Source organism: Colobus angolensis, unplaced genomic scaffold (assembly GCF_000951035.1).
Source record: "Colobus angolensis palliatus isolate OR3802 unplaced genomic scaffold, Cang.pa_1.0 Scaffold205, whole genome shotgun sequence".
In the NCBI taxonomy this organism is placed as follows: domain Eukaryota; kingdom Metazoa; phylum Chordata; class Mammalia; order Primates; family Cercopithecidae; genus Colobus; species Colobus angolensis.
The window spans coordinates 4,124,499-4,139,563 of record NW_012115211.1 but is presented as its reverse complement, the minus strand read 5'-3'; the positions used below and the strand labels follow the sequence as shown (position 1 = coordinate 4,139,563).

General features: G+C 44.1%; 1 protein-coding gene across 1 annotated transcript in view; it reads left to right on the top strand.

Annotated features, from left to right (window-relative positions):
- NBAS (neuroblastoma amplified sequence) overlaps positions 1-10,368 on the top strand; it is a 406,203-nt gene extending 395,835 nt beyond the window's left edge. The window contains exon 52 of the mRNA XM_011942078.1: positions 9,958-10,368. Coding sequence (XP_011797468.1) covers positions 9,958-10,233 — 276 coding nt within the window. The 3' untranslated portion in view covers positions 10,234-10,368. The remainder of the gene's footprint in view (positions 1-9,957) is intronic.
- Positions 10,369-15,065: the final 4,697 nt, after the last annotated feature.

Sequence of the window (15,065 nt, the reverse complement as noted above, 5' to 3'; positions counted from 1 at the left end):
CACGCTCCGTTGTAAGAAATAATATAGCAAGGCCACTGGCATTCTTCACCCAGTTCCCTCCAATGGGAAACTAGTTATCTTTCATAACTAGAGTATACAGGTTGAACACCTCTAATCCAGAAATCCAAAATGGCCCCAAATTCAACACTTTTGAACACCAACATGACGTTCAAAGGAAATGCTCATTAAAACGTTTCAGATTCCAGACTTCAGATTTTCAGATTAGGAATATTCAACAAGTAAGTATAAAGCAAATATTCCAAAATCTGAAAAAACTGACACTGCTGATCTCCAGCTTTTTGGAAGGGATACTCACCTGTAGTATTATGACCCGGTTGCTGACATTGATTCAATCTGTCGACACTATATAGATTTTATGAGTTTTGCAGACACTCCCGAGTGTGTGTGTGTGTGTGTGTTTATGTGTGTTTCCATGTGACATTGTCACCTGTAACTTCGTATGACCACTAACTGCAGTCAAGGTACGAGACACGAGGATCTCTCATACTGTCCACCTTCTTCCTCCCCACCTCCTGAACAACCCCTGGCAACTGCTAATCTGTTCTCTATAATTGTATCATTTTAAAATGCTACATAGATAAAATATGAAATCACTATAATTCATCATTGTTCCAACACCATTGAAGGGTTATGTTACACTTTTCTAAGGGAAGAGTTTCAATGGGCATTTTGGCAGGACTCATGTCTAGCTGTTTTTAAGTCATCCTTGGTATTGCAATGAAAAATAGAAAACTTTGGCTTTTTTTTTTTGTTGCTTTTATTTTGCTATTCACCATGTCCATTAGCAGGGTGCTTGAGTTCATCAATAACTTTATTTTTCCCCTTATTGGTTGTTGACAGTAGTTCCTATTGACATTAAAAGAAAAACATCTGGCAGAGGCACTCCGCTGATAGCAATCTCTCCTGCACGGTGTGCAGATCCAAGTGGAAAAACACCACCACTTGTTTGCTGATCGCATGTATTATTTTGCTATTCATTATCAGATACTGACAGCTTTATAGGTGTTTACAGTTAAAAGGATGATGCTTAAGTGCTGATGCCAGAGACTGTACTGACTTTTCCTCTAGTAGTAGTACTCATTTCTTTCTCTAAGCTTTTCCGAAATTGCAGACCTGTGGTGCATGTAACCTTTTATAAATGGCCAACAGCCTCTTTCCTGGGCCAGAAATGGGAAGTCCTTCCTTGGCATTGTATTGATGATGAACAATTAAAACCCTGCATGGTGTAGACTTCCGGATTACCTTCTTCATCACTCCCAGTGAGATTGAGAGCTCACTTTCAAAACCTTATTCTCTCTAAGAGGGGCAGTGCTGCTGATGAGTTTGACTTGCATCTCTGGAATATTTTCTGTTTGGATGGAAGCGTCTTGACTTATTTCATTAAAATATGCAGATATGTATTTATAAGGGTTTTGTATACTGAAAATTCCCATTTTGTAATTCCCGATTTATAACAGCTCCTGCTCTTCACTGCTTCCTCCTCTTTGGTATTGCTCAATGCCTCTATGCGACCCCTCATCCCAGGGATTGTCCTGGACTCTGCTGTCTATTAAAATAGTAATGCATGGGGTTATAAAAGAAGTGTTTAGGACCTCTAGCACCTAATTAAGGGCTTCTCCTTGATGCCAATAATTACCATCTTTCAAATCCCACCTCTTTGCCAAGTGCTATAATAGGCAAATCCCACCTCTTTGCCAAGTGCTATAATAGGCACATCTCTTTATCCTAATGATCGTATGAGAAGATATTATTATTTTGGTTTCACAGATGAAAACACTGAGGCTCAGGGGTCACAGAGCTAGTAAGCAGCCAAAGCTGAAATGTAAACCCGAGACCTAACATTCAAAGTCTATACTCTACCATGCTTCTGCTTTTAACGTAAGTAGGAAGGCTTTATTACACTGGAAAAGGGTTATTTCTACAGAGGAATAAAGTTGTTGAAAGCACCTTGAGGCATATAATATTAGCTCTGCAAAAGACTAGAGCAGACCTAGCCCAACAACCCGCCTAGCTATACTTCCTTTTTGAGCGCACTCACTCTCCCAGGCTCCAGCTGAACACTGCAGGGGGCTATGTGCCATTTTGGGTGAGATTATGACATGAGAGCACCTCCTAAATGAAACCTGCACCCCTTTATCTTGATCACATTGACCTTAGTCCTGCCCTGGGGATTTTCTCAGGTTGCTAAGGTCCTTCTTCCAGTGACAGCCCTTCACATATTTGATAAATGTGATTCCTATCCCCTGTAACCTAGCCATGAAGGCACCAGAAGCTTCTAGCATTATTTACAGCGGCCAGTGTCCAGGCTGGGGGGAGAACCATAAAGATTTTCGGAAAAGCATATGTGAATCGACATATTTATACAAAACCAGGAAACCTTTCTGTCTTTGTTCCCCTTTAACTCTATCCAGGTTTCCAGCCAGGACCTCCCTGGCGAGAGTCTCTTCCACCCTGGAGTGCTCCCTCAGTATTGCCTTCTCCTTGCCCAGCCTAGGTTTACACACTCTCCATCTTGCCTCAGCATGACATGATAGCAGGCACATCGGGTTGGGGTCCTAACAACCTCGTTTGATGTCTGCAGAGTCCGTCTTCGGTATTAACTGAAGATTAACTGAAATTAACACTAATGTCAGCTGGTTTTCTTCTAAGTGTATCCAAACCAAGTTAAGCTGAAGTGAGCCAAACGATTCAAGGAATCGAGCAAGAACTAGCCTTTGCTCTTCCAGACACCAGTTGGTTGTAAACTGGCCTCTTTGACAATCACTCTGCTTTGGGCTGTTTGAGTGCCAGGCTCTTTTCTCAAAATTGTGGGTATGTCTACTTATTTCTAACTATCATTTTAACCTGAACATGCAGAGATCTGACCTGCACCTCCTGTCAGTCATCCTTAGCCTGTGCTGGGTCTCCTTGATAAAGGAAGCTCTGCAGCAGCATCTCCCAGAGGTCTCAGCTGGATGCGTCCAGCGATAGGCAGCTCACCCTCTAGGTCAGCCTGAGATTCCTAAACAGCACTGGTGGTTGGTTAATTTACTTGGTATGAACAGACATATCAAGCACCCATTGTGCACAGCCTGGCACTGCGTATAAAGTGAGGAATAGGTAAGATGTTTGTAAAGATGAGATAAAATATTGTTATCCCTGTGCTTAAATGAATTATCTCATGGAGAGATTGACATGTGAAATAATTACACAAGGAATTAACCAAGGTAGCAAGGAGGTAAGTGCAATGTGTGGAACTAACCAGATCAGGGCCCTCAAATCCAGCATTTCAGTTTGGTCACAGAGGTGATCAAGCTTGGATTTTCAAAGATTTTCTCCATCTCGTTGTTAGATTGTGAGCAGGTGATTTGTCGTAGTTTTGGTTTCAGAAGCAGTATTCCATTAAGTGCCATGCCAGGAGTGAAACTGATGGTATGCTGAGAAAATGGAAACTGCACATCATATTCAAGTAAATACAGAACACAAAAATTATCTGTAGGCATTTTTCCCAAGTATATACTTATGTTGTCCTTTTATTTTTCTACCCTTGTGGTTGATATTTTCAATAACTTTTATTAGTAATAGTATATATGAGAACAAGACAAACATGGTTCCCTAAAGTAAACAGTGAAATAATATTAAATAATCTTCTTTTAAAGTAAATGAAACGAGGGCCTGCATACATTTTGCTTCTGGAATTTCAGCTTTCCTCATTATTGTAATTACCTATTGTTGAAAGAGGAATTAAGCAGATAACATTTTAATGGCTTGGAAGACAGCAGTGCTTTGTGCTGTAATAGATTTCTTTCCCAAGATCTGTAAAGTATCATTTATTCTCAAAAAGTAATTGCTGACACACAAAAATAATCTCTGACTGAGATAGCAAGCATTTTACTCATCTTCTGATATATATAAGCCCTTCCCTTTCTAGAAAATCCTTTTTTCATTATTTGTTTGGCTATAGTAACATCAGCTGTTTACTGAACCTGGACTCTGCACTTGGCATTGTGCTGGGCACTTAAAAGCTTGTATTATTCCCAACCTTTACAGACAGTCTGTATTTCTGATGTGGAAACTGGAGCTCAGAGAGATCGTCCTTAGCAAGGTCACTCAGTTGTTTAGTGACAGAACCAGGACTGGAAATTTGTCTCTAACCCAAAAGCCTGTCTTCTTTTCATAGCACCAGACTCTCTCTCGCTGTAATTCAGAGTTATTTGATCAGGGGAATTAAGTCAACCAATCCTCTGGACTTGTCTCATATTTATTTCTCACATCCAAGCCGCATCCAAAAATGACAGAATATATTTTCTTCCTCATGCCCTGTAAGCACCAGTCAACCCACTGGCCGGGCCGTGTGATTTTTCCACAGACCATATGCCAAAGTCAATTTCTGATCAATTTAAAAGTCAAATATTGTTAGAAGTCAGAAAATATAAAAAGAACATATCAGTTCCTTTGAGGAATTGTAACTTCTGAGTTTTAAAGCAATAGAATAAAGGAGTAGATCCTGACAATATAAAAGCGTAAAACTTCTATACGACAAAAATCAACTGAAACAGAATTGTAAACAATAGGTTAGAATGTTCATGATAACGAAAATCAGGGTTAAGATTTGAGTTATACAGAGAATCCTTCACATGTGAAAGAGCGGAAAGCTGTTATAACTCTCGTAAATGAGTGAATGATTGATTCTTCCCACAACAAAAAATAAAAATGATAGGAAATTTATGGAAAAAGCCATTCTTGCAAATAAACAAATTCAAATGAAAGCAACCTTGAGGTACCATTACATATCTCCTCTATTAGCAAATGATTTTTTCTTTTCTAAATGTTAACACCTAAAGCTGAGAAGTTCATGATGTGACGCTGATGCATTCCCACACTGATGTCACCGCTGTAAGCTGGCACAGTCGACATCACTATGTGATTGTGCTTACATTCATATTTAGAACCAGAAAAACGTTTCAGATACTTTGCCTAATGTATTAATCTGCCTGATGAATGAATTTACCTAACAAAGTACCACAGACTAAGTGACTTAAACAAGAGAAATTTATTTTCCTACAGTTTTGGAGACCAGAAGTCTGATGCCAAGGTGTAAGGTTGGTTTCTTCCCAGGCCTCTCTCCTTGGTGTGTCACGGCTGCCTTCTCACTGTCCTCACGTGACTGACCCTCGCTTCATGTGTGTGTCCTGTTTTCTCTTCTTGTAAGGACACCAGTTATATCAGAGTCCATCCTAATGATCTCATTTTACCTTCATTGCCTCATTAAAGTCCCTGTCTGTAAATAAAGTCACATTGTGAGGTACTGGGGGTAAGGCCTTCGACATGAATTTGTGCGGGGACACTGTTCAGCCTGTAACATGCCAGTAATACCTCACCTGGTAACTTGTCCTGTGCAGATCATTTCAATGAAGAAGAAAGTATGTGCATAAAAACATTCATGGTAGTGTTTCAGTAATATCAAACAATTTAAAATGGCTGAAATACTTATAAAAGTTAAATAACTTATGACAACTATTTTGCAGCCATTAAAATTTTTAAGACTGAAAACTATGTGAAAAACAACTTAAAAACTCTTAGCATATAATGAGAAAAGCAGAATACAAATATCATACGATTAATTGTGGAAAAAAAAAATTATGCACGTGGACAATTACTGGAGATGAAAGGAGGGTGAAATAATTCTCTTGTGGTGGCCCAAATATGGATGACATACAAATTACTGTCATACAGCCTGAAGAGCCAGACCTCAGGTGTCTTGGGAGTATGGAGGAGGGTGAAATCAGCTTGGCCAAGAGAGTTAAACAAAATGTCAGCAAGAAGGTGGCATGGTGGGCCGGGCGTGGTGGCTCAAGCCTGTAATCCCAGCACTTTGGGAGGCCGAGACGGGCCGATCACAAGGTCAGGAGATCGAGACCATCCTGGCTAACCCGGTGAAACCCCGTCTCTACTAAAAAATACAAAAAACTAGCTGGGTGAGGTGGCGGGTGCCTGTAGTCCCAGCTACTCCGGAGGCTGAGGCAGGAGAATGGCGTAAACCCGGGAGGCGGAGCTTGCAGTGAGCTGAGATCCGGCCACGGCACTCCAGCCCGGGCGACAGAGCAAGACTCCCCCCAAAAAAAAAAAAAAAAGAAAAAAAAAAGAAGGTGGCATGGTTTTTTCCACTTTTTAATTTTTATCTTAAAAATAAAAAGTAGGTTAGAATAAGTAATGTGTGGTCAGAGAGTACCAGCTTCTGTGGCAGATAGTACTGAAGTTTTAGTATGTTAGGACGAATTTTAGTCAGAAACAAGAAAAAAGACAACTTGAGGCTTAACAAATTAACCAAGCAACTCAGCAGTGTGGCGCTAATGTCACAGTGCTGGAGAGTGCTTTGGGACTGGACCCTCGGCCCTCAGCTGTGCTGGCCTTGGCGCCCTGCTAGGGGGCCTGGGATGTGGAAAGGAACATCTTGGCTGTCTGTGACCTGTTCCTTCTCTGAACCTCAGACTCTTCTTTAAAATGTACTTGTTGGAATGGGTCATTACAGAGGCCATCTCTCTCTTCCTTCTTTCATTCTCTATTTTGTTCCCAGATACACACAGAAAAATTACCTATGCAGTATTGTCCTTGCACCTGACAATTTTGAAGTATACTCTGGCCATTCTATATTTCTTGCAAAGAGCCAGGCCCAGGTAGAATGTCAGAGAAAGAAAATAAGATAAAGTCACCCACTCTGTGTTTCCAGCACTCGGTTTTATAAGAAGCCAAACCCAAAATTCCTCCCAACCTTTCCCTGCTCACTGCCCAAGCTCAATGCAGGTCAGCAAACCCAGACCCTTATCTTTCTTCAGGGAACCTCTGAGTGGGCTGGGGCCAAGGGGAAGCATGCGTTTCATTGCCGTGTCTTTAACCTTGGTCATTCTCAGCCAGGACAGCAAGCAGCAGGCTTTTGGAGAGAAGACAGCCTACCCTGCCCTTCCCCACCCCTTACCCTCCATGCCAGGATGTGAGCAGCTTCTGAAAAGCTGGGTATATCCAGCCAGAAACACGGGAAGGATTTGGTTGCACTGGATAGAAACACAGACTGCGAAGAGAATGAGAGCAGCAGTGGCCGCAGGTGTTAACAGAACCCCTGTCTCTTCCTAGGCTGGAAGAATCCATCACTCCTTCTCTAGGAGACTGTCAGGCTTCCAGAGGGAGGGTTAGTGAGTAAACTGAAAGAAAAATAAAGGTGTCCCAGCCTGGAAAACGTATTCAGGGCAACAAAGAAAGTATTGCCCTGCAGTGTTCGGATTCTGAGCCTTTTATCTGTGCATCTTATCAAACATGTGCCTGTAGCATCCTGGCACACAGTCTGTTCTCTCCTGCAGGGTTAGGCAGGGGAATTCTTTGTTTTGAAGGATGAACCAAGATAACACATACAGTAACTCAGATGGCCTGTGTCTGTGCACGCATTAGCATGTGCATGCACGTGGGTGGAGGCAGCCACATAGACTAAAAGAATGTGCGTTGTGGGGTAATTCATTCACTCGGGTATTCATTCCACAAATCTTGCTCAGCTCCTAGCGTGTGGCCACCCATTCTGGACACTGGGGTTCAGGGGTGAACAGAAGAGACAAGATCTCTGCTCCATAGGAACTCATGTTCTGGAGGGAAACAAACAATCAACAAGTAAACTAATCCGAGACCTGGGCTTCTAGGCTACTCCACCATGGAGCAACTGTACGACACTTGACCTCACTGAGCCTGCCTCTGTCAGAGGAGGCGAGAACTGTCTTTAAGGGATGTCTGAAGACTTCAGGGGCCTCTCAGAGTTCTGGCACATAGACACTGTGCTGCTGAGGGCAGGAGCCCTGTGGGATGGAGACTCTTGTTTGCTAGGCATGAAGAGACAGGGAGAGAAGAGAAGTGGGATGGAAAGAAGGCATTCAGAACTCACAGGCAGCCCCAGCAAGGAGAAGTCCGTGCCCCTTCCAGCACAAAAGCGAGTCCTTTGAACCAGTGGCTTTTTCTGTCATCTAGCTCCTAAAAACAAAAACAAAGGTAAATGGAGTTCAACCTAAGTGTTTTGGGTCAAAGGTGGGCTGTACAAGTGTTCATGAAATGAGGGGCCGGAGAAAAGACACTGAGGGTTTGCCGAGAGGGCCTTCTGTTCTGGAGTCTAGTTCTAATCAGTCTCTCTGAGAGACAGAGTCTTTATCGTGTACTTGTGCAGTTTACAAAAATGTGACAAGGTTTAATAATGTAGGTTCACTCAACCATTTAACAAATGTTAATGAAATGGGGTGCCGAAATAGAAAAGTGATAAAACTTCTGTGCCTTCAAGAATTTCCTAGTCGGTAAGGGAGACAGACATACAAATTACTGTCATACAGACCGGGCATGGTGGCTCACGCCTGTAATCCCAGCACTTTGGGAGGCTGAAGCGGGTGGACACCTGAGGTCATGTGTTTGAGACCAGCCTGACCAACGTGGTGAAACCCTGTCTCTAATAAATACAAAAAATTAGGCGTGGTGCCATGCACCCGTAATCCCAGTTACTTGGGAGGCTGAGGCAGGAGAACCGCTTGAACCCAGGAGGCAGAGGTTGCAGTGAGTCGAGATTGCACCACTGCACTCTACCCTGGGCAACAAGAATAAAACTCCATCTCAAAAAATAAATAAAATAAAATAAAATTACTTATCATACAGCAAGAAGAGGCAAATCTCAGGTATCTTGGGAGTATGGAAGAAGGAGGAATCCTTGACCATACTCCCAAAGTGTTGGCAAGAAAGTTAAAGAAAATGTCAGCAAGAAGATGGCATTGGAGGTGACGTTTACATTGGGTTTTGAATGACCCCTATGGATAGTAGGAAAGATTCACGCTATCCGATAGCAGGCAGGCTTTTATTCTCAGTATTTCTGTTGCGTTAATTCTTACAGTCAGTAGACACAGTTGACCTTCGCATCTTCAGTAGCCTTTCTTCCTTGTCACAGAACATTCAGGAAGAGTATGTTGTGTATAATTGCATAATATAGTTGGTCTAAACGTTAGTTAATCGGCTTTGACATTATTTCTGAGAGTCCTGCAATCCAAATTATTAAAAATGCACGGTAACATTAAGAAAAGCCTGTCAAGAATCTGTTTTATGATACCCCAATGTAAGTGAGAAGCTCCGAATGTTGATAATGTGATCAGTGTGGACTTGATTCTTTACAAAAATATTGAAAATAATACATATATTTAGAAGATAAGACCAGGGAGAAATAGAATATGCAAACTGAAAGAACCAATGAAACCATTTTTTAAAAAGTAATGTTAGTACTGAGCTTCCTAGAGGCTCAAGCAAGAACAGCTTAAAACCCCACTGTTGGTTATCTTACTTGTATCAGTGGGCTTGAGAGACATATTCTTTTCTTTTCTCAATGGAGTACAAAAAATGTTTTCTTGTTCTAAAAACTATTTTCATGTGTATTTATATCAAGAAAGATACAGCATTAAAGAATGTGGATCACGGTGAAAGTACAAATGAAACAGTAAATGTGGTTGTTAAGAGCACACTTTGATGTCAAGACTGACCCAAATTTACAATCTGGCTCTACAACACTGGCTACGATGTTAAGCAAAATTCCTGCACCTCAGTTTCCTTATCTGTCAATTGGGAGGTAAAAGTGCCAGTCACAGGGTTGAGTCAGAAGGCCCTGGTGGAGAAATGCTGGTACGGTGTTGAATACAGTTTCTGGTGCCCCAGTATCTGGAAGCTGTGGCGATGATTGCGGTGGGGTTCTTGTGTATTCTCATATTAAGAGGAGCCCCGTCTGTCATCCCAATCTGTGACCTACCTCAGAGGTGCTCATGACCCACACATGCTTTTAAACCCAGGCCAGGGCATGAATGATGATGAAGGCAGCCCAGTGGAGAGCGAGGGATCTAATGGGGAGGCGGACAAAGCAGACACCGCCTCACGCTGTGCCTGTCTTATTTCTTGAAGGTGAATGATTCCAATTGTGACCAGGAACTCCTTTCCCTGCTCCTGGATGCTAAGCTGCTGGTGAAGTGTGTCTCCACGCCCTTCTATCCGCATATCGTTGACCACCTTTTGGCCGGCCTCCAGCAAGGGCGCTGGGATGCAGAGGAGCTGGGCAGACACCTGCGAGAAGCCGGCCATAAAGCCGAAGCCGGGTCTCTCCTTCTGGCCGTGAGGGGGACTCACCGGGCCTTGAGAACCTTCAGCACAGCCCTCCGCGCGGCACAGCACTGGGTGTGAGGGCCGCCTGTGGCTCTGCTCCTTAGTGGAAAAAGCATCTGGAGTTGAATGCTGTTCCCAGAAACAACATATGTACCTGCTGATTGTTCTCCGTGGTTCCAACAAATTGCAAATAAAACTGTATGGAAACGATGAGCAAGCTGCCGCTTTTTTAAACTTTTTTTTCTGTCTTGTACCGACTGATGAACATACTTTTCTTATTGACTAAGAGATTCTTCCCTTCCCAGCCTCCTTTTTTTTTTTTTTTTCAATCTGCCTTTTCTGGATAGAATTCAGTTAATAATGTCCTCACAATTGTGGTTCAGCAAGTTGGATGTGGTGGTGGATAGGGTGGCGTTAGGAAGGGAGTGAGCGCGCAGAATGCCTGGTGGTTGGGGCAGGTGCCATGGGTGGAGGGAGAGTGGATCTGGACTCAAGTCTCAGATTAGTTAAATGACCTCAGGCTAATTCTTCCACCTCTTTGAACCTCAATCTATGATGTATAAAAATAAGGGTAGTATTATCTGCCTCATAAAGTTGATGAGTATTATGTGAGGTTGTGTGTGTGAGGCTCTTATCAGATACACAGCTGGAGCTGAAGAAATAGTAACTCTCTGTCCCGCTCACTAGTGTCACAGTATATGAATTATGACCTTCAGGGCATAGCCAGATGATCAGGACCAATACATGATTGCTTTCTGATGAGAGGCCTTCACAATGTATCGGCATCAACATGTTCAGGTTGACACATTTCATGTCCATAAACCTACACAGGGAGGTGGGTGGGGGAACAGAGCTAGCATGCACACTTATCACACGTGGGATTGGCATCATGATTTGCATACAGCCAATCATAGCAAGGGTGTGAAAAGCAACACCCTTAGGAAAACCTCCCACACAGGGGGTGTTCCCTGTGATGGAGGATAAGGGTCCCAGGGCATAGCTTGCTGGCACCTGCCCCCACCACAGAGGTATGTGCTTGATAGTGGAGGCTCTAGACTTCACACCCCTGAGACTCACACCCCATCCAAGACACAGCGGCAGCTGAGGCACAGCCTGGGGGAGAGCAACCTACACAGTGACCAGGGGCCATTGGAGGCATCCATCTACACTAAGCCATGCTGGTCTTTTACCTCTGCCCCAAAGAAATAATTTGGAGGGAGGGAGAGTGGCTGTGTATTAATAAGAAAGTTTACGTAGATTAGATGATATTACATCATTGTTATAGGGAATCATTTGCACAAGTTAAAGTCATGTGAAAAGGCTACCTCTGATCAATTTCTGCATTGCTCTGTCAAAGCCAGCAGGCTGAACGTAACGGGGCTCCCTGTGGTCTTTAACATAAGGTGTACTGGACAGCCTGATCTCCACACCTCCCCCGTCCACCCCACTCCCACCGGTGCCCTACACACACCTGATTGGGTTCCCCATCTATTTAAGAATAACATCACCTCCCCTTACAGCTTATCAGCACCATCGTCATCGGCTTCACCTCATTTCCGCTCCTCTAGATGTAACTGCAGAGCTGCAGAGTCCTCTGACGAAAGTTTTGGTCATCTTTGGAGGAGACTTATTGTGTAATTGCTCACTCCCCTGACCTCCCACCAACTGTCTACCCCAAGATTGAATTCCTTTCCCAATTCAGTAGCACCTAGAATTTGGGAATGGCTTGCACGAGCCTCTAGCGTACTTCACAGGAAAGAGGACGCCATATTTCTCCCAAATTAGGTAACGCCTGTCCAGACAGAGCCACGCAGCCAAAAAAGCCTCCTAGAACTCTGACGGCACCACCACCTGTGCCCCGTGGTGCGGGTCAAGCCACTCCCAGGCAGCATGCCCACCAGTAATGGGTGTTCTCCAACCTTGCAGCAAGCCTGCATCATTTCAGGTGAATGAAAACGTCGAGTGAACAATATTCTGAGAAACAGTCTGTTTCAACCGAATCTCTCCCGAGACCTTTTTCTTCCAATTGCAGTATTACAGATCTCAGAAGTCATTTAGTATGACACCCTGACTTTATGGATTAGTAGACTGAGGCCCAGAGGGCTGAAGTGACTTGTACAAAGGACAGCAGAGGATTGTGGGGCTCCAGTCCCCCTTGTGGGGCTCCACATTCCAGTCCCCTAGCCCAATGCTTATAAGGAAGGCATTCCCTCCTGGAAACTGCATGGCTTTGACTCACGTCCTCGTTTACTAGAAACCAAATTTAAAAGGTTTGAGCAGTTTCTGCGGGGGGAAAAAAAGAGAAAAGGAACAACAAATAAAGAATTCACTCAAGAATCACACCAGTTGGAAAAATACTCTAGAACGCTGAGTTCCTCTTTGTGCTGGTATTTAGAATGTTAACCATAAGTGTTAGATGAAGGAGTAAGGTGATATGTTGTCTTGCTTACAGTTAAAAGTTCCTGTCAGTTATCCCAAACCTTTCTGTTTGAAAACAAATCAAAAGAAGCAAGGGCTGCCCTGGCCCTCACTCACACTCAGATTCGATAGCTTTGCTTCCTGGGACGTGGCCCCCAGGGTGAGCCAGTGCAGGGTGGGAGCCTCTGGAATCAGACTGCCAAGCTGTGAGCACTGGGAGGCCTCTCTCTCTGACCCTCAGTTTTCTCACCCATAACTAGGGCTAATAATGCCTAAGTTACTAATTAGTAAGTACTTTTCTCAGGGTCACAAAGCTAGTAAGTAATGGAACCACAATGCAAACCCAGGCATGTAATCCTTGGCCCAATGCTGTGTTAACTTAAGTCACCAGAGCACTTCTAGGTCCCTCTGCTGAGGAACCTGGTGAACATCCTGGAGGTCATTTGAATGACACACTCGGCTCTATTTCCCATTTCTCTCTTCTGTTCAGGGACCGATAATATCATGGCAGAGGGAGGCCACGAAATGTCTGTGACTTTTTCTAATTGCCAGCTGACGTCCCTGCCTTCCCAAAGCCGGGGCACACTCTATCTTTGTTCTGTTCAGGAGTTTTAATACTGGGCTGGGCATAGAGGCTCACACCTCTAATCCCAACACTTTGGGAGGCCAAGGAGGGCAGATCACTTGAGGTCAGGAGTTCAAGACCAGCCTGGCCAACATGGCGAAGCCCCATCTCTCCTAAAAACACAAAAATTAGCCAGGCGTGGTGGTGCACACCTATAATCCCAGCTACTCGGGAGGCTGAGGTACAAGAATCACTTGAACCAGGGAGGCAGAGGTTGCAGTGAGCTGATTGCACCACTGCACTCCAGCCTGGGCAACAGAGCGAGACTCTGTCTCAAACAAACAAACAAACAAAAAAGTTGTAATACTGAAGTGTCTGAACTCCCTTATTTCTCACAGAATAAGACGTAGGGCCCTTCATCCAAACCTCCCCTCATACCCCAGATTTTCCAGAAGGTGTATGCAGATTTGATCACCATTAACGTTCTCTGTGGACAATGATTATTATGGCATCACTTAGGTTACTAAAATAAGATTGCGTCAGAGACTTCCTAACACTTCCAAAGTGTTAGGATTCACTTTGAAGTTCATCTGGCCCAGTGGTTACCAGGCATGACTGCATATCAGAATCACCCAAGGAAAATGAAACCCAGATTGAAGCCCGAGTCCCTGAGTCCCTCCCAGTCTGACCAATTAAGTCAGAATGTCGAGGGGTGGTCCCCAAGAGCTGCTGAACCAGAGCCAGTCAGGAGAGCAGGGTTTACGTCACTGGCTTCTTATCTCTCCTTGGCCATGTCTCCGCCCACTTGCCTTTCCCTCAAATACACACAGGGAAAATGAAAGGATCCAAATCTGACCCCCTTCTCCCTGCCAGTCCCACTCTGGAAAGGCCTGCTGGGAAGGGGGGATGCTGGACTTGGCTTGGAAAGTGATGGATCTCTCAACTCCACTTCTCTCTGCCCTGTTCTCACATGCGAGGGTGTGCAGGAGCTGGCTTTCAAAAGAAGGGACCCAATTTTTACAAGAAATGAGAAATCCCATTGCTTCTTTAACCCGCAGCTAAATTTAGATCTGGAGTGGAGGTCACTTTCCCAGTCAGCACAGCTCCCTGGGTCTGAATAGCAGCAGGCCCGTGGCATGAGATCTGTTGTTTTCCCTCACCTTGAAAACTGGGTCTTATCTTTTTGGAAAGAAAACTCATTATGATAAATGTAGCAGAAGACTATTCAAATGCAAGTTTGCCCTATTCTTTGGAGAGAGCCTGCATTTTTCTCCAGTTAGCTACAAATGCAGCAGCTCAGTAGTCTAATTTAGATCCAACAGCTGGGAATTCAGTGTTTCTTCTTAATAACTTCAAACTCATTATAAACTGAAGATGGCACAGACGATGAGAAAATACGAAAATGAACCAATGGGTGTTCCAGAGCTTGAAAGGGAGAAAAAGAGCCTTCTAGTTTGAGTACCCATATTATGGGTTTTCTCTCCACCAGCGGCGGTAGATATGAGAAGGAAGGCTTGGGTTCCTTTTGTTCTAATGAATCCAGAGTTCTTAGACTTGAGACTACCGCTGCAAACTGGAGAGCTTTGGTGTTGCAACCTGCTCACAGCTGTGAGACAGGAATCAGGCACATCAAACTATTGCTAGGAAAATGAAAAATAACTCTGACTTTGATGCCGGTGTTAGACTATTGGAGTGTGAGTTTCTCCTCCCCGGTGGCTGTCAAGAGTTCTGGAAAGCTGCCTCCAGGCGCAAGATGAAGATTTCCAAAACCAGCCTTCAGCAATGGTCAGGTGATGAGGGAGCTAGGATGTGTGATTCAGATGACCTGGGGCCGGGGGGGTTCTGAAGCTGGGGCTATCCTGATGCTTCACTAGTGAAAGGGGAGGGAGCCAGACTGGAATTTCTACTCTGCCATGGGTAAATCTTA